Below are 27,881 nucleotides of genomic sequence, written 5' to 3'. Positions count from 1 at the left end.
CGCAAACTCCACCCTACATTCCTTCCCTCTAATGCTTTTTGTGTGATTGTTTAACACCGTGCAAAGGTAGTGTGAACTTGAAGCCGTTTAAATTGCACGGCATCATATTTTGGTCACATGCATGACTGATGACAAAAATCCGAGAAAATGAAGTGGTGTGCTTTTTACAGATTTTCTAGTAAAAGAAATATTTTAACTTTCAGTAGTGGTTGTCGCAATATTTGTGCAATCTTTTCTTTGTGTCTCGCAAATGAAAATGATAATCAAAGCAAGGACTGAAAAATGGCCAAATCTTAAAACAGGTTCAAACAAAAATATTAGAGAAACGGTTTCTTCCAATCCGTTAAGATGGCCGCAACCGAAGGGGCAAACATCTCGCATAAACGAAAACAACACTTGTGACCATCAAATAAAAAAGTTCTGTATATTGGATGAATGGAAAGCTTAAAAGGTGAAGCAGATTCCTTAATACAATGCAATACAAAAACGTTGTATCCTCTTTGGTAAACAACACAAGTTGTGTCGGCTAGGTGTAAAGTGAACGTTTCTACCACAGAAAAAAGAAATCAAAAGCCCTCTGGGCTTAGTGTCTCATGTCACTTTTTAGAGTTTATTTAAAAAAAGAGATCGCTTTTCACGTCTATTTATTGCTTGCAAAGATATCAAAAATTGAAAAGCGTGTATGTAACTTAAAAAAACAAAATTCAAAGTACACTTCAGCACCTGGCCGTTGATCAGTTATAGGACTCCAATAACAGCAGAAAAGATGACAGACAGATACTTAGCTGTGGAAAAACGCTGTATTGCACTTTGGTTCACTAAGCATACATTCTACTGTATACTTGTACTATGACTTCCATGTGCTTTCTTCACGCTATATCAAGTATCGCTTTGGGTGTTTATTCGTGAACGCTTAGCCTGTTAAGTGATAATGACATGCGAGTGGTGATGATTTTGTTAATTCTTATAACCTCTTCTCCTGATTTAGTATTGATATTGTGAGGAGAAATTTGGTTTTGGTCACTCTTGAGCGGGTCTTAATGTTTTTGTAACGCCAAAGCTACAACGCAGCGGCTGAAGAACGTGTAAATTACAGTCATTTTCTTCGCTATTTTCGGCCGGCCCGCGCTTAGACTCTGGCCTGCTTATTGGATGAAATCTACTGAATGAAATATTCTGCTAGGTTCTGCCTAATAGAAAACATTCGATCTTGCTTGACACGTGATTCCGCGCGAACGTACGCAATAAACTATGTAGTAGTGTTTAACTCGCACAAATCTCACTTTTAAAGAGAGACTTTAACTTCTACACAGAGCTTACTATGCTGTACCATAACTGGTCACAACTTTAAAATGGTTGGGTATTCAATCGACTAACGATTCAAACGATTCAAACCTTTTGTTCAAACATCATGTGCTATGTGTGCAAGATTAACTTTGACATTCAATCCCGAACCGCCAACTAATTGCTTAGATTACAATCCCTCTTTAACCCCACGGCTAATTTAAAAAAAGTTGTCTACACAAAGATAAGAACAATGCTTACAAATCGAACAACTGATATTTACATCGTCCTCTCTTTCAGCAACATTTTTACCATTAGGTATACTAGTTACGTTGATATAAAAGCTATATCTGCTATATTCCACGACTGTAATCTCTATAAATACAGTTGTAACAGTAAATATCCTGTTGAAACCTCCACCATTTTCCTACGCGTTGTAAGCAGAAATGATTTTCAACTACTTTCCAAAACTCTCAAGATAAAAAAATAGATATCAAATGAAAGCACGCTATTCTTTAAATTGGCAAAGTGAAGCTGTTATTCTGATACATCTCACAATTGCACAAATTAAAACTTTACAAGCGACCACAAGACAAGACACTCCAAAGAGATTTTAGAGCTTCATGTTAAAAACTGCTTTTCTCGCTCAATTTAAGTTGCGGTATACTAGCGTAATATGCACAACAACGACAACGAAAAATTTACAGGCAGGTCCATCTAATGACATCTTGTTGATTATTAGACACTTCTGCTTTTCAGATCCGTTCTAAAACTCATCAATATAATTTCTCTCTTTCGGTTAGTACATTGTATTATGCGTTTGTAATAACCTGGTGTATTTCATTCTTCTTCTACGCGTTTTCTGCTTGAGTTACAATTAATTTCATTGATTTTCAGTACAATCTTATCGGCAAAGGTTAGAATGTTATTTTAAGAACGTAAAACTTGTCTGTATTTTTCTTGATAACTGCTGGCTGCAGCTCAAATATATCCAAAATTGAAAAGCGTACAGCTAATTTAAAGAAAAAAAAATGCGTCACATCTACGTGTATTCCTCTTTAGAGCTTCATTCATGCACTGAAAAGGCTGTTGTTGTCGTCTATAAAAGTTGTGTTCATTGTAGCGTGGAATTCACAGCAGGATACATGAAGCTACATGTAGTGCCTCTTGACTCAGGTCAATCTTCGGGTCAAAAAAATAAAAAAACAATGTATGTTTTGCGCTTTAGATTGACATTTCTGCTCTTCAATCCTAAGAAAACTCATCAAATATAATTTCCCTCTTTCGGTCATACATTAAGTTCTACCTTTACCTCAGAGCCGAGTGTAAACTAGGCTTTGCAAATCGAAAGTGTAAATGTTTCTCTCGATGAATCAGAACCGCCTGAAAAAAGAAAGGCAAAAAAAGTACGACTCCAGACTGGCAGAGTTCTTTTATTGAAATGTGGGAAAAAGTATGAAACAGCACAACGCAAGATTTGAACAAACAAACGCCACAGTTGACATTTTTAAAGATTTGGCATCAAAATAATTGTCTTTATCTAATCGTTTATCTTCTGTTATTAAATTGTTGTTATTCATGCCACAAAGGTCACCCCTTTCAATACAAAGTTGTGCAAAAGTCACGTAGCAATCATAGTCTTTTTTAGGATGCTCGTTTTTTGTTCAACCTTTTTCAACGCAATTCTCCAACGAACTTTTAACATGCCAAATGCTCGTTCCACTACAGATCGTAGCGCACCGAACTTTAGGTTTTAAACTTTCGCTGCTCCTGAGTCAGGCGTCCTCTGACCGGGTAGGGTTTCACTAGCCAGTTCGTTAGCGGATAGGCACTGTTGCCAGCTAAAAGGGGCCTTATTTCTGTTCCATTTTTATTGCCTGTTGGACCACTTAAAATGTGCTCGTTTGCTGCAAGTTCAGAAAAAAACGTCATCTCTTTTTAGCGTGCCTGTATTTTTACATAATAAGCCCTTTACAATAGATACTCCTAACTTACTGTTTGAAAAACCAGCGCGTTAGTTGCGACCTTTGTAAAGAAACATTATCTGTTCGTTGATATGAAATTCCGGCGGCATTCGATCACAAAACAAATGTTGACATGGCGGGAAAATTCCGCGGCCTCACAAAGCAAATGTTGACATGGCGGGAAAAGCAAACACGCATGGAATGCAGTTCTCCCCCTGTAGAATTATCTCGTGTCGTCATGACAACGTCGTCATGACGACACGAGACAAAAAGTAGTACAAAGACACAACCTTGCAGAACGCTTCCACATAAGTTTTATAACTCTTAAAACAACAGCTGGGAACAGAATAATGTTTTATGTGTTAAAAGAAGAAAAAAAAAGACCACGACAAACTGCTTTAAAAATTTGGCTCGAATATGCCATTACCGGTTGGAAATCCCCTTATGTGTTGTAACTTTGAAAACTATTGTTACACAATCTTTTCACCATTAATTTGCTGTTAGTTTAACTCTTTAAACAGCGGCCGATGATGGACCAAAGTTTTACATCATAAAAGGAGGAGAAGAAAAAAACCCAATAAAAATCACTGGATAACTCCTCTAGAAGTTTGCCGACAAAGTCTTTTAAATTAGCTAGAATGTGCCATTACCGGTGGCAAATGTCCTTGTGTTTTGTATTTTTAAGCCATTGTTCCACATTCATTTCTTTACTGAATACCTTCTATTTCGGATCTGCACTCAAGTGCAGCATAAATTCCGGTTACGTGTACTGAAGATTAGTAATTACTAAACACTTAATAATAGTTTGCTCATAAAATTATGATTTAAATGTAAATTTCTGATGATAAACAGCGGCCGATGATAGACCAAAGTTTTACATCATAAAAGGAGGAGAAGAAAAAAAACCAATACAAATCACTGGATAACTCCTCTAGAAGTTTGCCGACAAAGTCTTTTAAATTAGCTAGAGTGTGCCATTACCGGTGGCAAATGTCCTTGTGTTTTGTATTTTTAAGCCATTGTTCCACATTCATTTCTTTACTGAATAGCTTCTTTTTCGGATCTGCACTCAAGTGCAGCATAAATTCCGGTTACGTGTACCGATGATTAGTAATTACTAAACACTTAATAATAGTTTGCTCATGAAATTATGATTTAAATGTAAATTTCTGTTGATAAAATTATAATCAAGTGATTAAGGTATTATGCCAATGCAACATTTTGCTGGACCAATCTTAATTATATATAATGCGACATTGAACTCAACTAACTAAGGAAGATCAGAACGCGAGAAACGATCTAAAGACCACGGAGCCTCAATCGAGCAAAGATGAATCAAACCACAGACAACACCACATTACTTAGTTGTGGTTTCGCATTTTTTCCTATAAATCCTGCAAAGATTTCTCCCGATATTCAAGCTGTATTTATCGTCAAAGTCGCCGCTAACGCTCTCATCTGTCCTCTCATCATTTTGCTGAACATCCTGGTGATGGTGGCAGTGAAAACCAAACGACACCTTCGCACCAAGTCTAACGTAGCACTCGCCTGTTTAGCCACAACTGACCTTGTGGTAGGACTAGTTGCTCAACCTTTGAAGATCGCCTTTCATATCTTAACTTTGCTTGGTGAGGCTGATGTGTTTTGTAGTTTAAAGAAGATAGCAATTGGAATTTCAGCCAAATGTTGGCTTGCAACGCTGTATCATTTGCTTTTAATGAGCGCCGAGCGTTATCTCGCGATAAAACACACCTTCGCACACGAAAACCAGGTAACTGAAGTTCGTATCATGATAGCCTCTGGTCTGGCGTGGGCTGCAGCTATCCTAATTCCCGCGGAAGATCTCTGGTTGAAAAAGAGACAATTGCTGACAATATTAGCAGGTTCAGCAATACTGTCTATTTTTTTCTCCGCCATGATTTTCTTTAACGTTGCTGTATACAAGGAAGTCCGCCGCAGCGAGAAACAAATCGCGGCTAACCAAGTTTCTATAGAAGCCAAGGAGAAGATACTCAAGAATAAGAAAGCTTTTTACACGACAACTATTGTACTGCTTGTTATTTTTCTGTGTTTCATTGCATCGAATGCCTGTTACCTCATGATTATTCCCTTTAAGGACAGAATCCCTGCAAACGTAGGACGTTTTATTCTGGCCCTTGCTTCTTTTTTGATAGTACTGAATTCGCTGTTTAATCCTTTGATTTACGCTGTTAGAATAAGATCTTTTCGCGTAGCTTTCATTCAGTTGTTGGCAAGAAAAACAATTGCACAAGCTGAAGAACTTGAAAGAAAAATTTTTGGACCAAGACAGATTGGAGTCATACCCAATGTGGAACAAGGACAAAATAGAGCTAGCCGAGAAGAAGATGAGCAACAAGGAAATGAGACATTGAACAATGGACATGCAACTCCAGTGCGATCACAGCCGCAAGAGGAATATGAAGAAACACCTCTGTGAGGACAATTGTAATAACTTTCAAAACGTAGGTTCTTCCTCGAATATCTTTGGAAAAGCTGAACTCTAGAAAACGTTTATAATTTTCGCTGAAAATAATGCAAGGAAACTTTTAGTAGTGAGAGGGAGAAAACAGAAATCGATAACTATCAAATCTAGTAAAGTAAATAAAAGAAAATATGGATTGTATACAATTAGCAAAAATCTAAGATACCTTCTTGGAAATAGGATTTTGATGTTATAACATTATTAAATGGTGATTGCGTTAATTTTGTTGATCTTTGATATTTATTTTTGAAGTGATCTGATCTTTCTCTTCGAGACATCCAACCCAGATTGATAAAAAATCTTTTCTTAGCCTTATTATTTTTGCCTAAGTGCGAACGGTTTGTTTTTCATTTTGTTCAAAATTTTAAATCGAATGTTTGGAAAAAGAAATCCCTTTAAAGGTGTTTTTTTTTTCTTTTTTACATGCATCGCTGAGGGAGAAGGAAAAAAGACGCGAGAAAAAAAAATCAACATGTGAAAACTCTTCTGCCGAGTTTTTCGCCTCTCGCAGGACGAGGTTGTATGAGTGCAGTTTGAAATTGTATTTATTTATTTATTTTTTGCGCTAAATAGCGCATTATTTTTTTTTCATTTTACGCGTGAAAACTTCACTGTACAGCACAATGTCTCAACAGCTGTTTTTGCAGAATTTAAATTACGTTCATTTTTTTCTTGTTTAATTTACAACGTTCCAAGGGGAAAATGACGAAATCACACCCCGATAACGTTTTAATATTGACTTGCTGTTAAATAACTGGGCAAAGCAGTCGAGAAATGAAAAAATAATTTCGTGTAACTGCTGCCGTAATTAGTATTCTGTCCAAGGCCACTTATCTAGACTCTCAAAGAAGTGATCTTTTGTAAAGCTTTGCAAACTGCTTACCATTAAATTTCCCTTACGAGGAAATTACTGTTTGAATATCTTATCAAAAAAGCATCTTTGCTGAATGCCTACCAATTCGGTTGTGCATTTTTGCTTTCGAAAAGACTCCAGTTCATGGTTTATATCATAGTTTAAAAAACAAATAAAAAAAAATTGGGCCCCAATGGGTCCATGTGTTTTGCTGCTAGAGCAAAGTCTTAGGGAACATGTTGATGAAAGACAAGTGAGTCGAGATTGAAATCCAACGTCTTTTATTGTCTGTCACTTGTGTGCAGGTTAATAATTGCACTATATTGTAGTCACTTTGTGTTAATTCAATCCTGATAATTTTACTGATCAATGTTATGTTGAAATCAAAGACAGCAAACATAATTTAATTACTAGTAAGTTAACGTAATGTCTGACATGATTGTCTCTTTGATAAAAAACAGTAACTCTTAACATTATAAAAAAATCTCAATGAACTCAATGTGATTCTTTTAGTGGCGTTATCTCACTGGTTACCGTTAGTTGTATTTGGAATCATTGTCACAATGGTAGCGTTTTAACAACAACGAAAAAGACAGAATCTATTGACCTTATAAGAACTCAATGTGATATATTTATTAGTGACAAGACAGTGGTTCTTTAACCACTTTCACCCAAATTAAACACTGGAACAACTAACTCTTAACAAACTTGTTGTGTCACCCTGAGTTAAATATGCAAAATTCAGAAATTATAAATAATCGCACGCGCACCGGCGTACAACAACAGAAAGACGGCGTTGAACGTAACGCAAAGTTCATTTTGAAAGCGAAAGTTTACAAATAATTATTATCATTCGTCAGTCATCCCTTCACGCATGAACACTCGTCGAATTTCAGTGTCTTCACAACAAGATCGGAAGATCGATAAGGACCAATTTTTGATTCTGCGAAAGTTCGTTTTCTTAAAGTTTTAGAAATTTGTGAAGTTGGAGGATTCACTGAGGACTGCGTAGCCGAAGATGCAGTGGCTCGCTGGACATCAAATTCTATTTTTCACGGCGTTTAATTAATCTTCACAAAATAAACATGTGGCGCCAGCGCGTCTGGCAGTCAAAAATTCATTTTTCAAAAAACTTTCCCTTTCCAGCTATTTTAGCGGGGCTTATACTATAGTACCTACCTGTCAGTCGTAGAAAAGCTGAAATTTAAGGATGAACTGTTTATTAAATGAAGACCGTATTATTTTTTAATAACTAGTAAACAAACTGGTCGCCACGCATTTAAACACGAACTGACGAATGTTGCATCTGATGCAGTGAATCTGGTGAATGAGAACTTCCTTTAATATTTCTTTGTTTTCGACGGTGTGCACCACTGAATAAGTTTCTTTCCCATTGTGATGTTACTAGTATTAATTCGTTTCTAGCTGTCTTTTATATAGCTCGAATACAGCTACAATTAGCGGTGCAGCCTACCAGCATGGTATAATTCCTTTCCAGCTGTCTTTGCGTGACAAGTTACACGTTCATACATTTTATTTTAAAATATGAAGTTCAGAGTTAATACAGTACTAGTATGCTGTAGACAGTGTAGACAAGGTGAGGGTAAGTTTATTTTCAAAGCGAAAGTTTACAAACTGTGCACTAACCGGTCCTTTGGAGAAAATATTTATGACCTTCGGCGAGGTTCCAAGTCTTCGCTCTTTTCGTAAATGATGAAAACTGCAGAATAATTTTCTCATAAAACTGGAGTGGTCGCGCCACAGTTTGTTTTCTTTACCAATGCGATATACTTTTAAATCGGTTTTCTGTTTTCCAACGTGTATAACGTGGTTTGCGTTCGAATACTTTGGCCCGTAACTTCGAATGCGATCAGCGCTACGGTTCACTGGTTTCGATTTTGTTTGTTCATGGATTTGATTGACATCGGTAGTTCAGATTTCTCCTCTGTTACGGCACTTACACCTTACACCTTACGGTCCTTACGGCACAAACTTCAGCTCTCAATGTGTTTTGCTTGCAGCCATTGCGGCTGCAGCAAAACACAATAAAGGAGCTGACGGATTTTGCTACTTCTTAAACTTAAACATAAGTTTTACTTGCAACATAAATATTCTTGTCAAATTGATGATCTTAAAGTACTCCATGTAGAGTGAATGATCTGTACACAAGAAACGTTGTTGAACACGAGCGAACAGTGGTTAAGATAACACCGCGGGCGCGCAAGAAAAACAAAAATCGGCCATCTTAAATGCAGCTGAAAGCTTGAAGAATAGCTGTCTCTCGGGACCACAAAAAGTGTCCGTTAAGAGAGGTGTCCGTTTATAGGAGGTTAAAGGGACTATGTCACGGATTTTAACAGATTTTTGAACCGCCAAAATTTATATTTGTGTCGTAGGAAACCTAAAAATAATGGTCCATTTTTTATTAACAATTGCTATTTTAGGCAATAAAACTGTTTAAAAGCGCTTTTGGCTGCGGATGGCTCGGATGGAAGTGGATTGCAAGATTGCAAGTTTTTTTTTTCGACGCGTCTTCAAAAAATCAATATTTATAGCCAAAGTTTGATTTCTATAACCAAATTAAGGTTATATCTTCCGTTAAATGTTCAAAGACAATGTTTTTCATTGGTAAAGTTTACATGGGTAGTTGCCTACTACCACTTATTTCAGAACAGTTTAGACAAAAAAACTGCGAATTCCACGTGACATAGTTTTTAAAGGGACTATGGTGTTTGTATGTGAAGTCTTGTGAACATGTCCGCTTATGGGAGGTATCTGTTAGCGGAAGTACCACTGTGACAAAAGATATGTTCAAATCGCTACAAGAAAAACCGCTGTTAAAGACACTGTTAGCTGGCTTCGGTACTTTCGAATGCATGTTACTGTAAAGATATTATACCCAAGTCCTATTCATTCTAATGATAAAAATTAACTAGTCGCAAGTTTTATTTATTATATTTGTTTGCAGAAGAACTCAGAATTTCTACCTGTTACTCTCTAATCACAATATTGCGCGAGCTTGCACGAATACTCCAGGCGTTGTTACCTCATGACGTCATCGCACTACGTCGCGTTGCGTAGCAACCGTCTACGAAAACTCAGTGCTCGGGCAAGTCCAACCTCGAGGGGGAGAACTGGAGTCGAGGTTATGACAAGTCTATAGCGATGTCATTTGCCAGTGTAACATCCCTGGAATCTCTGACAACCCAGCCTGCGAATACATCCGCCTCTCATCGCTCCCGCTAATACGTGTGATAAGAGGCGGCTGTATATGTAATCGCAGGCTACTGACGACCCTACTTAAAAAATTCTTACACTTTTACATTAATTTAAAAGTATGTAAATCGCAAAGATTATACCTCCGATTCTTCTTGTTCCTCTCTGATGGTCTTTACTTTCTACAGAAACAAAAATGAAAGGATAAAAATAAAAATTAATGATAAAATAATATCTAATTTCAGTGTTAAGAGCCACTTTAATAGATTAAAAATGCCTAGGGAATCGGAACGATGATAGATTAAACAAATTGTACATGAAAATATTAGCAATAAGTTAACTTTTTACCTCTTTTAAGGCTTGTACTTCAGAAACCAGTGACTCGTTTTCTTGCCTAAAAAACAAAACCGGCAAAAAAACAATGACAAAAACATAAATATAGTTACAAACTGTTATTTTGATTAAAACTCTCTCTAAAACGGACACCGTCGGGACCGGCTCCAGCTGTCCGTTTCAGAGAGGTGTCCGTCTTATAGGGAGTTTAGTTACAGTAAAATGACTGAAAAACAGTAGAGTCGGGACCAACACCGGGTGTCCGTCTTAAAGAGGTGTCCATTAAGAAAGAGTTGACTGTATTCCCCTAGACTGTTCACAGTCCCCAATTTTTTTCGTGAAGTCGAAGAGGTCGATCGTTGAGTTCGACGGGTCGCCATCTTGGTTCCTTAACGCGAGTGAAAATTGAATTTGTTTGCATTTAACAGTGGAATACAATTCGGAGTTTGATCAAATAGCAATGGACCAGTCTTACCTCAGCCCCGCCATAACCTGTTCGGTTTCCTCTGCAGATAACGAAGCCTGCAATCACAAACCAATTCAAAATTAGAATGAATTTTAGAATAATTATTTGCGCCTAGTGATCATCACTCATTTTCAGTTTGTTGTTGAATATCCCTTAGTTGTTGAATATACGACACTTCAAGTTTGTTTAAAAGACAATGGGATTTGTGCCTTGTGCGAATTTTCCGCGAGTGAACTTTCTAGCAGAAGAATATCAATGTTAAATTTTCTGCTAAAAAAAAAAAAGATATTTCGAATTCGAATTTACACTTTCCATTAAAACTCGCGATTGATCATGGTTTGGGACTGGTACTGGTTATATCCGGGCAATGCAGACTAGATAACACTCGCTCAAAACTTTTATTTCCCGCCAAACCGTCTGGTAAAAAAGGCCCAAAAATAGCGTCTTTGATAACAACTCCAGTGTAATTGTAGTTAAGGTCCTCACTCATTACCTTAAACCATACTTTAGTTTATTTTTGCTTCACGACAGTACCTGATTGAGCTGGGAAGCCAAGTTCTCTTCAAGTCCTCGAATTTTTCTCTCTGCTTCCTCCTTGAATTCCATGTAATGCTAAGTGAAACAATAATAGGGGTTAATGACAAACAGGTCGCTACAAACATTAACGACCCACTTTGTTTCATGGGAAATTTTTCCTTGTTTTGTTCGTTTGTTTGTTTGCCTAGTTCCTAGAACATTTTAATTTGCACTCCCCACTGCGTAGAATACGATCTGAGAAACGTAGACGGTAACTCCGACTTGCCTAAGCCGCGCACAAATTATTTAAGACAAAGTCCTAATTATAGTAGGGTCTTGTTATGAAATAATATGCTTCAAGAATTGAGAAAAAGGCTGTCTCTAATGAACAATTTAAACGAAAGGTCAGCCAAATGCTAGACAGATCGGATTGCCACACGGAACTTTTTGAGCATTTTTTTTCATTTTTTTTTTAGCTTTATACTGACGATTGATTGTAATTGCCGTGTTCAATAAACGTTTAGCCTGTGTACAGCCATTTTGAGGGGAGGGGGACGGCTGTACAAAGGCCAATAAAGGTTATGAATGAATAAATTCGTGGATCTAAAACTAAACAAAAAACGGCAAAATGGAATCTTTTTGGTAAACATGCCATTCTTCAATAAAGTGTACATAGAGCGGTTTCCACTTGAGTGTCGAAAGTAATTAGCGTTTGCTTTGGTTTTGCATTACTACGCTTTGTGATTGGTTTAAAATCCTCGCGCCACTTTCTCAGCCAATCAAAAGTAAAACCAAAACCAATCATGACGCGCTCGCGCACTTTTTCCCGCGTTCCGTGCTGGCGACATGTATTTGCTTCGAGTTTTGATTGGTTTTCTGGATTGTCTGTGTTCTCTGTGATTGGCCAGAGTAATAACTTTGGTTTTGGTTTTACGGCACTCAAATTAAAAACTGCCTATGAGCTTCCTTGAGTATCTCCGTGCTATTTTTGGTAAGATTGCACAAAATTTGAATAGTTTATTTCATTAAATACCTGACCAAATTATTAAGATTTGCATGCGGTCTTATCAGGAAATATTGAATGGCAATCAGCCAATCAAAGCATACAATTATACTTTTAAAACAGTTTTATTGCACTTACCTGATTAGCAGTATTTAACATATCTTGAAGCTTGGCCATTTGCTCAGTAAGAGTCTAAAAATAACAAATAACGAAATAAGTCAGTTTATTATATAAACATCAGTGAAATACCAGGAAATCTTTCGCGCGAAAAAATCATATCTTCACACGTGAAAATAACATGTTATTTTCACATGTGAAGATATCGATTTCGAAACATTTTCTGACAAGTTTGCCCTGTTTCATTGCTGAATGAGCCAAAGTAAGTCGATGTTAAGTCGAAATATCTTCGGATCTTCCTCGGCAATTTTCGGAAAAGTTCGGAAAATGTTCTGAAACATTCGTACGACCTTCCGACAACATTTTGCAAATCTTCGGAAATCTTCGGAAAATCGTCAAAACATCGTAATTAGTAGGTTTATATAATAAACAGAATATTACATGGTTGCTTGGAGATATGAAATTTATCTTCTCGTGTTCAAATCGATATCCCACTGGTTCGCTGCACTCACTCGTGAGATATCGATTTGAACACTCGAAGATAAATTTCATATCTCTGCGCAACCATGTAATATCCTCTGTTTCTTGAAAAACTAAACTATGGCATAACTGTAAACTACAGTAGAACCCCAGTAACTCGAACTCGGATAACTCGAACTCCCCGCTAACTCAAACTTAGTCCCATTTCCCTTAGATTTGACTGCAATTTTCAGTCAATTTTACTCGGTTAACTCGAACTCGGATAACTCGAAATCCCCCCCTGACTCGAACTAAATTTCGTTTCCCTCGAACAAAAATGATTTGGGTCAAATTTACCCCGATAACTCGAATTCTGGTTTTTGAAACTCGTTATGGATGTCCACGGCTGAGTTTCCCAATAGCTCTTCTTGTCGTATAATCGATTTCAACGCGAAAACTAACACAACAGCAACGTGATTTTAATTAGTGCAACGGACATTTCACGCATTTCACGGTCATTTCCCAATATAATCATAAGAATGCATAATCGTGTTGCAGTTTCGGACGAGATAAGTTTAATTTACACTGTACTGTATACTGAAGTGCTGAAAAATCAGTAAACTATTAATTATTAGCAAAGCAAATAAAATATTCAATCGACCCCGATAACTCGAAACCCCGCTAACTCGAACTGTTTTTCGTTTCCCTTCAGAGTTCGAGTTACCAGGTTTCTACTGTACATGCATTTTCGATTGGAATTTTTGAATATATTTTTTTCTTCGTCTCATGGCATTATCAGAAACCATTGAAGGAGAATAAAATTTCGGACATAAGCCAAATTTAAACCACAGCATCATGATAGAGTGGTTTTCGTTTGAGTGACGTGAAACCAAAACCAAAGTACACCTGTAGTCACTTTGGCCAATCAAAAAAATGCACAGAAGATCCAGTGAACCAATCTAAACTCAAAGTAAATACATGTAGATGGCATATAGCGCGGGAAAACGCGTGTGAGCGAGTCACGAATGGTTTTGGTTTTACTTCTGATTGGCCAAGAAAGAGGCGCGCAATTTTTTTAACGAATCACAGGGCGTACTAAAGCAAAACCAAAGCAACTCCGGATTACTTTCAACACTCAACAGGAATGCTCTACATATGTACAAGAAATAACCGTAAAAGTAATCAACTTTACGTTATTTACCTCAATTTCATGCTGCTTAGTAATTTTCAACTCTTCCAGAGACTTCCTTAAATAAGAAAGATACGAACAATTAAACTTCACTTGTATCGAATTATTTTGATTCGCTAAAATACCCGTTTACTATAACCCTTCAGTCCACTGGCTATTATAATTGCTTCATTTCATGAGATTTTTGCGTTTTCGAATTTTCGCGTAATTCGTTACTTTAAAAACGAAAATTTTGTGTCACGAAACAAGGCTAGAGTGTGGCTAATTATCTTAACAAAACAACCCCCCAAGTTAAGACCATTTTAGTCGCCATGGCGACTAAAATTTTGGAGCTGGCAACTAAATTTGCACCAAGGTCGCCAGCCTGGCGACTAAAATTGAGAGGAATGACTGAAAGCATCAGCTTAATTTGGTGACTAAAGTGTTTCACTGGCGACCAAAACTTGAGTAGTTGGTGGCCAAATGGCCACTAAGGAAAAAAATAAACTTGGAGGGTTGCAAAAAGAAATGATTAATCTCTAAAGACGCGATCGTTAGGTCTAATGTAAACTGTTACGCAAAATTGTAAAATAATATAGCTTTTCCAAAATCGTAAAAATTAAAGCGTGTGCGTCAGTATCTCCCCTCCTAATAAAGCCTCCCTAATAAAGCACTGCACAGCAGTAAAAATCTACGCAAAAAAAATCACAGTACTTTAAAATTCACGTGGAAAGAGTTTGACACAAAACTGTGGTAAAATTTTCGACAAATTTTAATACACGCAACTTTGGAGATTTAAGCAAATTTTCGAGTATTTTATAATGATTACAGAAGTAGCGAATACTTTTTAACGCTTCGAACGATCGACAAACGGCTAGGCACTCTGATTTAGAAAACATTGAGTAGACTTCAAATCATGAGTCCAATTGAAAATATAGTCTGTGTCCGAGCCTAAGTGGCCCATACAGCCGGAGCTTATCCCGGTTTCTGTAGCATTAAGCGACTGAGAGTATTGCTACTCCCCCCCTGGATGGGATGCTAGTCCATCGCAGGGTTACCCCCCAGCAGTAAGTTCGCCGGTACCCATTTATACACCTGGGTGGAGAGAGGCACTGTGAGAGTAAAGTGTCTTGCCCAAGAACACAACGCAGCGCCCCGGCCAGGTCTCGAACCCGGGCCGTTCGACTCGGAGCCGAGCGCGCTAACCATTAGGCCACCGCGCCTCCCAATTGAAAATATACTGATACTGTAATGAGAAAACAGATGTTGTTCTTACTTGTTTTCTGAGTAGAGTTTCTCCTTCTCCTCTTGAAGCTGTAGATAACTATGAGAAGATATTAAATAGGGAAAAAAAAAACAATACAATAAAAAAGAGCTTAGAAATTTTGTGGATTTTAACACGACCTGCAATTCTGGACAAAACTAGGTTAAGAATAACGCGAATTATTGAATGCCACAACTAAAACATTCAAATTTTACCATTCACCCCAGGAATTTAGCTAAGAAAAACACTAAGCTTAAGCCGGCTCATCAACAAGTCCAGCTGGCTTTTCTGGCCTTGGCAGCTCTAAAAGCTCACCTAGAAGTCTTTGTTTTCATGTGAAATTTCAGCCGGATGTTGTTTTAGAAGGTTGCTTCTATTCTGGAGGCACGATTCATGGTTGAAAACAACATTGAGGAGGGGGAGATGTAGCAAAGAAAGGCAGCGTACCCTTTATAACCTCAAATACGTCAGAAAAAAATAACGACAAGTGTCTCGACAGATACGTGTACCCAGATGATAAAATGTTCTTACAAATAACCCTTGTATATATTGATTACTATGTTATTATTTTGACTTTGTGGGATCCACTTTTCACTGATGGGTAAAAAACTTTTGTTTTCTTGTCAATTAGTGATTCCAAACTTTCGTTAGATTGAAGAAAAATGCACGGAACTGTTAAACCGTACGTTGTAGATCAGGATGTCAATATTACCTTTCCTGCTTTCGCTTGACTTTCTCTGTAAGCTGTGGAAAGAAAGAGACGTTTTTTGAGCCACGTATTGCAATTTAGAGGTAAGTGCTCCCTTTTTTTGGCGCTCACTGTCAACTTTTCATCAAAAACTTTGATTTGTAAAAAACGCTAGACGATGCTGTGTTTGACCCGTACTGCATGCAAAGACCAAGGGCTGGTATGCCACTACGGCCCTCCCTTGCGCTTGGTCAATAGCATAATGTACAAGTTTGCATCTGTAAACACGTATTTTTGATTTTGTTTGTTTGTTTTAATACATTAACTAGGTTTTTCGTCTACACATTTACAAACATAAAAGATCACCGTAAACATATCTTTATATCGTATATAGGGTTAAGCTCTCAAGATTGGATAAAGTCGTATACAGATCTCTGTTTTTTGTAAACGTACATGTACGCATGCTCAATGCAGGGTTTTAATGTCAATCTCGCACCAAGACCTCCTCGTTTGATTAGATATTGAAGGGTTTATAATTTCATTTGCCGTTCTCGTGTGGACAGACGCAAAGGATCCGGAAACGATTGCCGGACTTGTGAGGATGGAAAAACTTGTATTCTTTCACAGATGTAAAGGTACACATCTTGACAACATACATGCATTCAAGCATTACAGAGAAATTAAATACAAACAAATACGCGCAAATCATGTTGACCAAGCATTTCAGACGCTCTTCACTTACTTTAGACAGTTCTTGCTCCAGCTTTGTAATTTCTTGTTTGCTTGACGTCTACAAGGAACAGTTAGATACATGACTATCTTATAAAATGTTGTCACTCTTGAAAAATAATGAGATGAGATGAGACGAGGGACTTTCTTGTACCAACCTCTGCCTCTTGTAGTTGTTCTTGTAGTAGTCGTTTCTCTTCTCTCTCAGTGTCAAGTTGTAGTTGAAGCCCTGCCATTTCCTTAACTTGTTTCTCAAGAGCAACACTTCTTGTTTCGACCTAGAATTCAATCATGTACAGATTGAAATGAATTTCAAATGCGTTTATTATAAACTGCAAAATTGTCGTATTTTTTGCGAACTCACGCGGTTTTCAAACGGGAGATCCGGAGCAAATTTTAAAAAAGTGAGGGAATGAGACTGTGGAGATCAGAGACGCTACAAAATAACCTGTCCGCATTCCATACATTCAAATTCCTTTAAATTACCGGTTTTCACAGAAACGGGAAGTTCCCATTCTTCTCAACAACAACACGATAATCCCCCTTTCGGCGCACCCAGTTCGCGCCTCCAGAGAAACAATTTTGGAAGAGAACCAACTGTTTTGAAATCTAAAAGCATTAGTTCAATTTCAGTATGATACGCGAATCTTTGAATCAAAACTCATATGTACGAGTAGATGGCGTTAGGCTTCCGTCAATCAAATCTTGTTATGACCTTGCATGGGAGGCATTTCCGTTAACTGCAGAGGACAAACTCATTCTCAAGCTCAGTCGACAAAAGAATGGAGAACACTTCTCACCTAAGTTTGCACTGGCGAGTCATATCCTACTGACTATTTTCATTGATGTTGCACAACTGTGGATATATTTGCAAAGAATATTGGACGAACCAGGCCCGTAGCTACACTTTTCTGACAGGTGAGGCAATTGCAAAGCGCCGAAGGCGCAAGCCTCTAGGGGGTTAAATTTCGAATTCTAGAAGCCCCAGAATTGCCATTTTTAGGCAATATCGGTAAAAGAAACACTTCTTTTATATTTACTTACTTGCTGGTAATGCATGGCCTTTTATAGGAAAATGAACAAAAATAATAAAGTCAAGAATTTTACCGAGGAAAGTGTCTCGGTTCGCCTGTTTCTAGCTACGGTCTTGCGTACGTCTCTTAAAAGGGACTGTATCACGGCTGAGTTAAGTTTATTTTATAAAGTTTTGCCGAAAACACGCTATGAAACCTACTTTTTGAAATGAAATTACTTCTCTGGATCTAAATGACAAAACCACAGCTTCATTGCAACCAAATGTGTCTCCCGGGCGTTATAATTCAAAGTTACAAACAGTTTACAAGCAAACGAGATTAACTTTGAAAACTGTTCAGCCCAACAAAATTTCAAAAACCCATATCGCAATCCGCATCAATCTTCGCCACTTTTGGCCATACGTACCTTCTTTTGTATTTGCTGTTATTGAAATGTTCCTTCACTGTTTTAAGAAGTTATCTTTTTATTTTGCCGAATCTGATTCTCATTTTCAATGCCTAAATTTGGCTAAAATCCGTGACACAGTCCCTTAACTGCATCAGGTGGATTCTACCGTGCACGACTGAACAAACTAGAAAGCTCGCATTCAGTTTCGAGAATAAGGTAACCGACCGTAAACCGCAGCAGATAAAGCAATGAGCTTGATGATTACTGTGTTTTCTTCAACAGAAATTAGCATCGATAATGTTATATCCGAAAGTGTACAAGGACGAAATAAAGCAGTGCATAAAGTATGGAACAGTCACAGCCACAGACAAAAACTTACATGCCGTACCACACAAAATTAGAGTAAGTTAAGAACAAATTACATTTAAGGACTGACCTCTTGACGACGTTCTCTTGCTGGACTCCGAACTAGCGCTGTTCTGTTCAACAAATCTATCAGCGAACGCAATACAATTATTCATTTAGTAACGTTTTCTTAAGATTACTCAAATCTTTTTGCCGGAGCCTTCCCTATAGTGAAGTGTTTGTAACAGACAATTGTAACCAAATTCTAGCGATAAGCTGGATGAAACAAAGCGATGGGGCTTCTCCAAATGTACTGTAAGTATATTGAACTTTTGTCACCTTTTCTGTCCAATTTCAAATATAGATTTTAATTGATAAGTAGGCTTGGGGGTTACTAATAATAAAAGTTCAACTGAGGCCTTAAACTACTGTTTTTCTATAAAATAATGTTAAAATAGTTTGAAATCCAAGCTTTCGCCTTAAACTACTGTTTTATAGAAAAATAGTAGTTAAAGGCCTCAGATGAACTTTTATTATTTTTATCTAAAATGCTACTGAAGGACAGCATCCAACGATTGGGGGTTACTACTTACATGCAAGCAAAAGAAGCCACGGATCTTGTAAGTTTAAATTTATTTTCTAAGTCAATTATGCCTGCCTAGCAAGTGGAACTTCGGCATTTATTGTAGTTGATTATTTTTTTAAATTCAAGAAAAAAAAAAGTGGAATCCCTGATTTCTCGAGCCTCCAAGGGAAACAAAAATTGGTTTAAGCTATCGGGGGATTCGAGAAATCGGGGGTAAAATTGCAGGATTCGACTCAGTGAACAAACAATTAAGCAAGTCCAAGGGAAATGGCTTTTGGTTCGAGTTGTCAGGAGATTTGAGAAACTGAGGGTTCAAGAAATCAGAGATAAAATTGCAGGGTTTGACTGAGTGAAAAAGATTCAAAGGAAAAGAGCTTTTGTTCGAGTAATCAGGAGTTTTAAAAAAATGAGGGTTTTAGAAATTGAGGGCAAAACTGCAGGGTTCAACAGAGTAATTAAAATAAAAGCAATCCAAAGGGAATTTACTTTTGTTTTGAGTTGTTGAGAGCTTTGAGAAATCGAGCGTTCAAGAAATTGGGATTTCACTGTATCACCTGAAGTGAACTTGGGAAAAAAATGTGAGCCCAACAGTACCTACATGCATGTACACTGCAGCAGTTTCTAATGTGTGCGCACAGTCATGGTTCATCAAGACAAAACCTCCTCAAGTTGGTGACCAGCGTTTTCAAAACAAGCCAGCTACCGCTGGAGTGATGATATGATGATGATATGGGTGCTTATATAGCGCATTTACAAAGCTCATGATCAATGTGCTTCACAATTTAAATCTATGGGATGAGACCGGACATCAGCATATAAGGCGCCTATGGCAGCCGCTTTCCGTCCATGTGTATGATCTCACCTCACCACCCAACCCATGGAATAGAACAGACCACAACACCGGGAACTTCATGCCCTACTCTTTGCGATGAGTGTGTGGGTTCTTTAACGTCCCCTGCTGATTATAACACTGAAGATGCAGGAGATGGGGCCTACGGTTTATCGTCCTTATCCGAGAAGACTAGAATGTCTAACCATTTGCAGATGTAATTACAAAGGCAGCACATTCTCCTCAGTTCTACTGTCTACTTGATTATATATCGCTGGTTACTCTATAGTCATAGCAATCAGCTTGGGACAAACAAGCTTGGTATTGTCACAGCCACCTACTCTTCCAGTTGCTGACAGCTACTTTAAAACATTTTGAAACCCCTGATGACTTCTTTTATTCCCAACAACTATCTGCTGAGATTATACTTAATATGGTAAAATTTACCATCTTTATTATTTACTATGGTAAGAAGATGTTAAACATTCATCATTTCTGGAAAGGAACTGAATCTAGGAATAAAATCTTACCTTCATTTGACGAAAGAAGTGTAACTAAATCATCAGCGAGTTTTCTTTTCAAATTGTCTATTTCTTCTACAAATGTTTCATTGCCTGACTTGTGGTTAACATTAGATGTGCACAATCCAGATTCCCAGTATCATCATCAGATTTCGCATTTTCTTCGTAGCCTTCTGCCACTTCATGTCTCGCGTTTGTTTCTTGCTCCTTAGAAACATCGCCAGTACTGCTGCTGCACATTTTCTCACAAAACATTGACAGCTCCCTGTTCAAAATTTCATGGAGTTTCTCCTTGGATGTTTCCGAGTGTCCGCCTATGTCGAGTGTCTGTCCATTCTCAGTTTCCTGTTTTTCTCCATTTTCGGAAGAATCTGCACTACTGGGTGTCCTGTCATTTTGTAACTCTGATTGACAGCTGTCATCAGGGTCTTCAGACAAAGACTGAAGTTTCTCTTGCAAATGTAATAGTTCTTCCTCGTGCCTCTGTTGAGAACCTAAAATTTTCCAAAAGCAGAAGTACAATGTACAGCATGTAAGTGAGGTAAATGGAGGGAAAGGTAATAGGCCTGTTGCAGCATACAGACACATGGTACAAAAATCCGCCATACTGGAGGGCAAGCTACTGTACATGAATGCTCCATCCTCGTACCTTATTGTTACTTATTTTCGTGGGAACTTAATTTCGCGAAAATGGAACTGGCATATTTCGCGGGACTTAAATTTCGCGATGTGGTCAAAAAAATGTGTTTAGAGGAACTTAATTTCGCGAAGATTGTCAAAATACTGGTCTGCATTAACAAACAGTAAGTCATAAAATTGGCACATCCTCTCTTGGCACAACTGATTTAAATTTTCCACTAGCAATGGTTTCCAATGACACTGAACAAAACCATAAAACAAAACAAAACTTAAAACAGTTTGACATGTTCTTTTGTAACAAAGTAGAGCTAGTTTGACGACTATACCAAGATAATTTATGTAGTAAACTGACGGCAACGTCGATAAATCATAATGCATTATATAATAGGGTATTAAAGTTCGCGTCATTATTTTTCGCGAGAACCTTTTTTCGCGGGTCTTTCATTTCGCGATTTTTTGAAAATCGCGAAAATCGCGAATATTAAGTCCCGCGAAAATAAGTAACGATAAGGTACCCAGGGCAGAGATGTAGCTAAGAAAACACTAAGCCAGCTCATCAACAAGCCCAGCTGGCTTTTCTGGCCTTAGCAGCTCTAAAACTTTACTAAGTCTTTGTTTTCATGTGAAATTTCAGCCGGATTTAAGTTCTATTTCAGCCGGTTAAATTAGCCAGCAGCCGGCCCTTAGCGACATCCCTGACAGGGCCGCATTTCTCTTGACCAACGGTCGAGAAATGAGTGTTCCTAGAAAGTTCTGATTTCAAGTCTGAATTTATTGGACTTCCAGATGAATTGCGCATGCCTAGGCTTCAAAAGCCTGACCAACAAACCTTTTTGTGCTTTACTTCTGGCCGTCTTTATTGTTTTTCAAGCCAATCAGATTCGATTGTGCATCATAACTTTTGAGAGTTGCTAGTTTCATCAAGGTTGCAGAGTACGGAACAAGGAAGACTCGAGGTACGGGAATGACTACGCTCTGGGACATTTAAAACAAAAGAAAGTCAAGCATGACTGGTTGAAGTCGCTTTGTTTTGGATGTCCCAGCAAGTAACTTCCCCTCCAGCAAGTTTTACTTTGTACCATGTGACTATTAGCGGCAAAGGGCCCATTAAGGCCAAAAACATAAAAATAACAGAGCTCAACCCATTACTAAAATAAACTCGTCAACTTATAATTCCTTAAACAAAATAGCATATTAGATCACTGCAGTATTCTTACTTGTTAAACTTTTTTGAAGAGCAGCATTTTCAGCTCTAAGTCTTCTTATTTCTGTATCAGCTCCTAAGTCATGGCCACCTTCTTTTGCTGTTACTTGCTTCTGAAGAGTTTCATTGTCATCATTTAACTATTTAAAAAACATAAGTACAGTGATTGGCATATAATTTTAATTAAGTTAATTTTACATTGATGTCACGTTTGTTTAGTTATTCTGTGAATCAGTTTCAAGTCTATATATTTAATATATGCCTCATAAAATTCAACTAAATGACATGACTGATTGATGACAAGTGATTGACTGACAGAGGGACAGGCTGACAGCAACCCTCCAAGTTAAGACCATTTCAGTCGCCATGGCAACTAAAATTTTGGAGCTGGTGACTAAATTGGAACCGAAGTTGCCAGCCTGGTCACTAAAATTGAGAAGAAGGCTTAAAAGTGTGAGCTTAAATTAGTGACTAAAATTTTTCACTGGTGACCTAACTTGAGCAGTCGATGGCCAAATGGCCACTAAGGAAAAAAAATAAACTTGGAGGGTTGACAGACAGATAGACAGATGAACCGGCTACCTGATGGACTGGCTCTCTACTGAAAGACCAACATGCTGACTGACCCACTGATCCACCAACCCATCCATCCACTGACCCACAGACTTACTGACCCACCAACCAACCCACTAATCCTCTGACAAAATACATAGAGATTACTCCATGGAAAATGCGCGCGTACGATTTTTATTCACGAGTTGAGTAGTATCAGAAAACGAACGAGTGAGCGTAGCGAACGAGTGAGTTTTCTGATACAAATCAACGAGTGAATAAAAAATCGTACAAAGCATTTTCCATGGTGTAGTTTGTTTATTTTATTGATACTGAGATTTTTGAAAAGCGAAATTTTGTTAATCTTACGCGCGTTTAGGGAACCCATTCAACTGCAATGTCTGCGTGTAAAACTAGAATAACTAAAACATCACTTTATCTTTCAAAATCAAATATTTAATGAAGTAACACACGGAATAAAACGTCAGTTTATACTTTCACAACTTTTATAAACATTTTACTCTTGAAAACCTGACTGAGGCTTATAAGTTCAAATTTAATGTTTTGTAAATCAGATATTATAACACAGCGGTAAACGCTGAATAACACAACGACAACGCAACGAACTTTTACCAAATCAGTAAGCTTATAATACAACAAAGTCAAGAAAACTACGGTATATGCAAAAGCCTGCAGTGTCTTAGTCATCATCTGAATCACTAGAGACTCTGATCCTTTTCCATTGTCGCTTTTCCGAGGGAGGAGGAAGCGGTGGCGATTGATTTACAGTGTTGATGGTCACAGAAAACTGTCCTCCATGAATGACTGCACCCGAGAATAAAGCCATTGACTGTTGACCAGGGTAGCGACAGGCTCCTTCTGGTGAAAATGCAGCTGAAGTTGACGGAGTTACAGTCGGAGTGAATGGAGTGATGCTTGAACACTCACTAGAAATGTTTGCCAGTACATTTGACATATGCATTTGTTGTTTTGTGCTGAGGTGACTGTAGTTTTCAATACTTTTCAGGTTTTTGTGGCCGGAGAGCTGTGCGATTTGTGTCGGTGGCACATTATTTTCACTGAGGGTTTGAATCATGGTTTTCCTAGCACTGTGATTGCGGAGTTTATCGTTCTGAAGACCCGCTTTCTTTGACATTTCTTTCATAAGACCCCCGAGTTTGTTGGTGCCGACCGCGTTGCATTTGAACCAGCACTTTTCAGAATTCGCAGATTTGGATTTCATCGACACGTTGTTAACTGCAATGTAAAACGGAGCGTCAGGATCTTTCATTTTCTCCGGTCTTTTCTGAACAAAACGTTTGTAAACTGCTACCGGATCTTTTTCGCTACCATCAGTTGAAAACATTTTTGGTGCGAAGGGTCTCACATCGCGGTGGTCGGCGCCAGTTCTTGTTTTCGTTTGGCGCTCGTTGAACTCCAAGTATTCAACACCCTGGTCTGTTTTGCACAACTTTACATCGCCCCAGCGCATGTCGTGGTGCTCTTTTACTCCTCGAAGCCCAAAATGGAGGCTGTTGTTCAGCCACAGGGTGTTTAAAATGGCTTCAGGACTTGAAACACCGAGGAGGCCTTTGTCGAAGAGAAGTTTTATTTCATCTTCTGTTAGAGCCACCGATGCATTAGGCTTGTTTCCTCTTCCCTGTTTCTTGAGCTGCTTTTGTTTAGACTGGAGTGTTTTTCTTAACTTTTCAAATGCTAGGTCATTGATGATGCTCACTGGATAGGACTTTCTTTTAAGATGCCTTTCAATACTCGCTACCATCCCTCGAAGCGACGAAGGCTCATATTCTTGCCCTTCCTTTGTGCGGACGCTTAATATGAACTCGCTGAGAAGTTCATTCAACTCAACAGGAGGAATTTCTGCTACCTCGCGTGTTTCTCCTTTGGTTTGAAGGAACACTGTCAACAAAGCAACGTCTCGTTTTGTTTTTTTCACCGTGTTGGGATTTTCATGCTCTTCAATAAACGACTCAATTGTGTCGTCTAAAGACACAAACCTTGGAGCAGTTGCCTCCGCCATGTCGCTGAGACGAAAATGGACGACAATCGAAATCGCGATGCGATGTTGTTCACTAGTGAGTTTCCGTCGTTCGCGTTTGTGATTGGACGAACGACGTTTTTTCACTAGTGAGTTTTCATTGTTCGCGTTTCCTATTGGCTAATGCATTTTAAGTATGATTTTTACGTAATCTTTTTTTCGTGAGGAAATCTCAGTATCTATGATATAAAGTTTAATACACAATTAGCTACTTATTAAGGATGGGTTTCACATTACCTTATTTATTTCCTCAAGTAGAGTTTGGTTTTGTAATTTGAAATTTTCCTCTTGTGCCTAAAAATAAAGATTTTTTATTAAATAAAGGAAGGGAAGAAAAAGAGAAGGAGGGGAGGCGAGAAGAAGGGAAGCGAGGGAGCGAATTGGAGGGAAGGGGAGAGGCACGGCACGGCACAGCATGACACGGCACGGCACGGCACAGAAACAAAATTAAGCCTCTGCTGCAGCCTGATGGTTTGTTACAGTCTTACAGTCTTTCTTTATACATTGCTTTGTTGCTTCACAGGTCTTCAAATATTATATACAATTTATAGAGTTACCTGAAATTGTCTCTGCAAATTTTCATTTTCTTCCAAGAGAACAGCATATTCCTGCATCGAAAAATAATCTGCACATTAGCTTCTTTTGTAAATGATTACAAATCATGGCAGTGTAAGTCAAGGGGACTGTGCAGGGTACCCATGAAAATTTACCTTTGACTAGCAGGGCTGCACTATCTTGGTCGGACAAAACAAAATTGTGGTCATTCAAATTCTTATTCATCATAATTTTGCTGTAAAATGATTTACGATCAAAAAATTATCTGGACATCATGTCCGACCACACTTGGAATTCCGTTGGACATAAGCAAATTTTGGTTGGCCAATGTCTGATGACCGACTGTTATTTGCAGCCCTGGACTAGTAAACAGGTTATTATTATTTCACAAAGTAAATTAAATTTTATCTTTATTTGATAAATACTTTGCCAGTTAATAATGAAAATATTTTACAAGGGATACATACCTTTCTATTTTTGCTTTTGTTTATAATCTGGAAAGATAGACAAACAAAATGTTAGAATTAAAATATATTACAAAAACAAAATTAAGAATTCACCATAGACAGGAAAATATTAAACAATTTTATATGTATAAACATTGCGGGTCAGCAGCCTTCCTCTGTTGAGGACATGTGCAGTGGTTGGGGGTCTGCCAGAGGTCACGACTGGTTTTACAGCTCAACTTTTGAGGTCAGCTCATTCTCATGTGCACTTCTGCCGTTTCAACTGTGCTTGACAACTTCACTCCCTGCTCTCCCTCCCTCTCTGGTAAGTATGAGGTAAGTATCATGGTTCCACTATTTTTCAGTGTGACGGTGCCTGTTAGTTGACGCTATTTAAAAGGGTTGTCATGGTTAGCCTACGCGCACGGCTCTTGTGCTTAAGGCTCCACTATCTTTCTGGACAGGCACCTTCCCCAAGCTCATCTATTGTTGACGAGTTTAACAAGAATTTTAGTATCAATGCTAGAACCTTTGACAAAAGAAGAGACTTGGGATAATACCTTGTTTGCCTTCTGTAACTCTTTATCCTGATTAGCATATTTTTCTTGAAGCTGTTCAAGTTCTATTAAAATGAAATGGAATTATAACTTAGTGACTTTTCATATTTCTTAAAACTCTTGTCTTCGTCTGACTAGGACCAAAGTCTCAATCACTATAACTTTAGATCTCACAAGAAAACAAGATTTGGCATCACTTATCTGATATGTAGACTAACATTAAATTTGGCTGTATCAAAGTTGCATCTACTTAACAAATCAGTCACATTTTTCCAAGGTCTACACTTTTATAGACTTTAGAAATGACGTCATAAAATGTTCACAACTCAAGTGGAACCTCGAGCTGTTAGGTGAGTGGTTTCACTGCAGAGTTCTGGACACATTTTTCCTTAATGTTCAAGCTGCCTTTTTATAGTTTACTTGGTAATCTTTTGGAAAAGCCATGTCAATATCTCATGAACATTGTCCTAAATTTGCCATGCATTGTGTTACAGGTTATGTCACTTTCATGGTCTATACTATCATACTGGTCATAACTTTTGACCAATGGGCAAGAATTTTCTCAGTTATGGCGTTGTCGTGTGGCTAAAAAATTCAGGCCAAGTAAAAATCAAGCCAATGCTAGTCAGCGATGGTGTTGCGGCAGCCATGTACTTGGAGCCACATACAGGTTTTGCAGGGCTTTTATGTCTGGTGTTTTAACTGTGTGATGACATACAGTGTGTTCAAGCTTTGTGTTGTGCACTTTTCTCCACAAGCCCCCTCCCTAGCTAATTGGTGGATGTGGTAAGTACATGGGCTGGTAAGAATCTCTACTGTTTTTATCAGAGTGATGGTGCCTGGTGGATGCTGCTCTCAGAGTTGCCATGGAAACCTGCATGCCCTGCTCTAGGCTCATATCTCGCTTGGCACCACCATCCTTTGGGCACCTTCCCTAAGCCCATCTATTGGCGACAAGTTTAACGGTAATTCACAAAAATTATTTTCACATGTCAATTCTTAAAATTTGGACAAGTACAGTATGTATGGCAGGCCACATTTTCATTTTTAATAGAGATCAGTAGCACAATACACGTGAACAATCAGAGTGACACAAACGTCTTCCCAAATATCTTCTTTATTATGAGTGGTACGTTTGTAAGGTTTCACACCAATAAAGGTAACATGTTTGTCAATAAATACGCAAAGGTTCGTGAATATTCACTGCACTCTTATTTTTTACGAAATTTTTGTTTTACAAAATTGATTAAAAATATGGCCGTCACGCGTAACATGTACACAGATGGAACGTTGTTTGATAATGAATATCTATATCAAAATGCGCATTTCTGTTTTGAAAAAAATCTTATAATTACAAAGACCAAACATACTTTCAACCTAATAAGTAAAATTTTCTAAAACTAGAATCTGTATGGTTAAAATTCTAAAAAGGTACCTCATAGTTATGGCGTCACGATACTGTTCTCAGCTTCTACAGTTGGAATTTCGGTTCCTAGACAACTTACAAAATAAGGTGATCAATAAAAATAGTAACCCAGACGGCATTCTCACTTTCTAAGGACTCTTTCCTGAAAATATGAACAGTCTAGGGCCATTCGCTCCA

General features: G+C 38.0%; 3 protein-coding genes across 3 annotated transcripts in view; 1 reads left to right on the top strand and 2 right to left on the bottom strand.

The window, feature by feature from the left end:
- LOC144628988 (GRIP1-associated protein 1-like) overlaps positions 1-27,881 on the bottom strand; it is a 53,505-nt gene that overhangs the window by 22,297 nt on the left and 3,327 nt on the right. The window contains 18 exon segments of the mRNA XM_078487126.1: positions 9,964-10,002; positions 10,169-10,214; positions 10,629-10,675; positions 11,154-11,231; positions 12,277-12,330; positions 13,916-13,961; positions 15,159-15,206; positions 15,859-15,890; positions 16,577-16,624; positions 16,722-16,841; positions 18,422-18,477; positions 20,276-20,401; positions 20,404-20,760; positions 22,123-22,249; positions 24,958-25,014; positions 25,278-25,328; positions 25,743-25,769; positions 26,282-26,343. Of these exon segments, the coding sequence (XP_078343252.1) occupies positions 9,964-10,002; positions 10,169-10,214; positions 10,629-10,675; positions 11,154-11,231; positions 12,277-12,330; positions 13,916-13,961; positions 15,159-15,206; positions 15,859-15,890; positions 16,577-16,624; positions 16,722-16,841; positions 18,422-18,477; positions 20,276-20,401; positions 20,404-20,760; positions 22,123-22,249; positions 24,958-25,014; positions 25,278-25,328; positions 25,743-25,769; positions 26,282-26,343 (1,421 nt within the window).
- On the top strand, positions 3,319-5,706 carry LOC144628733 (adenosine receptor A3-like). Its single transcript, XM_078486858.1, has 2 exons — positions 3,319-3,334; positions 4,574-5,706. The coding sequence occupies exon 2, from the start codon at positions 4,579-4,581 to the stop codon at positions 5,704-5,706; it is 1,128 nt and encodes a 375-aa protein (XP_078342984.1). The 5' UTR covers positions 3,319-3,334; positions 4,574-4,578.
- LOC144628050 (uncharacterized protein KIAA1958-like) lies at positions 23,349-24,905 on the bottom strand. The gene has a single exon (XM_078486103.1). It carries the CDS (start codon positions 24,700-24,702, stop codon positions 23,362-23,364), a length of 1,341 nt encoding a protein of 446 aa, XP_078342229.1. The 5' UTR covers positions 24,703-24,905; the 3' UTR covers positions 23,349-23,361.

This window comes from Oculina patagonica, chromosome 10 (assembly GCF_052425735.1).
Source record: "Oculina patagonica isolate OP01 chromosome 10, crgOcupat, whole genome shotgun sequence".
Lineage (NCBI taxonomy): Eukaryota > Metazoa > Cnidaria > Anthozoa > Scleractinia > Oculinidae > Oculina > Oculina patagonica.
Note: the sequence above shows the minus strand (reverse complement) of the source record. Positions and strands in the feature narration are given on the sequence as shown.

Excerpts from the sequence above, each read along its gene's own strand:
- LOC144628733 (XM_078486858.1), top strand. The coding sequence starts at position 4,579 with ATGAATCAAACCACAGACAACACCACATTACTTAGTTGTGGTTTCGCA.
- LOC144628050 (XM_078486103.1), bottom strand. The coding sequence starts at position 24,702 with ATGGCGGAGGCAACTGCTCCAAGGTTTGTGTCTTTAGACGACACAATT.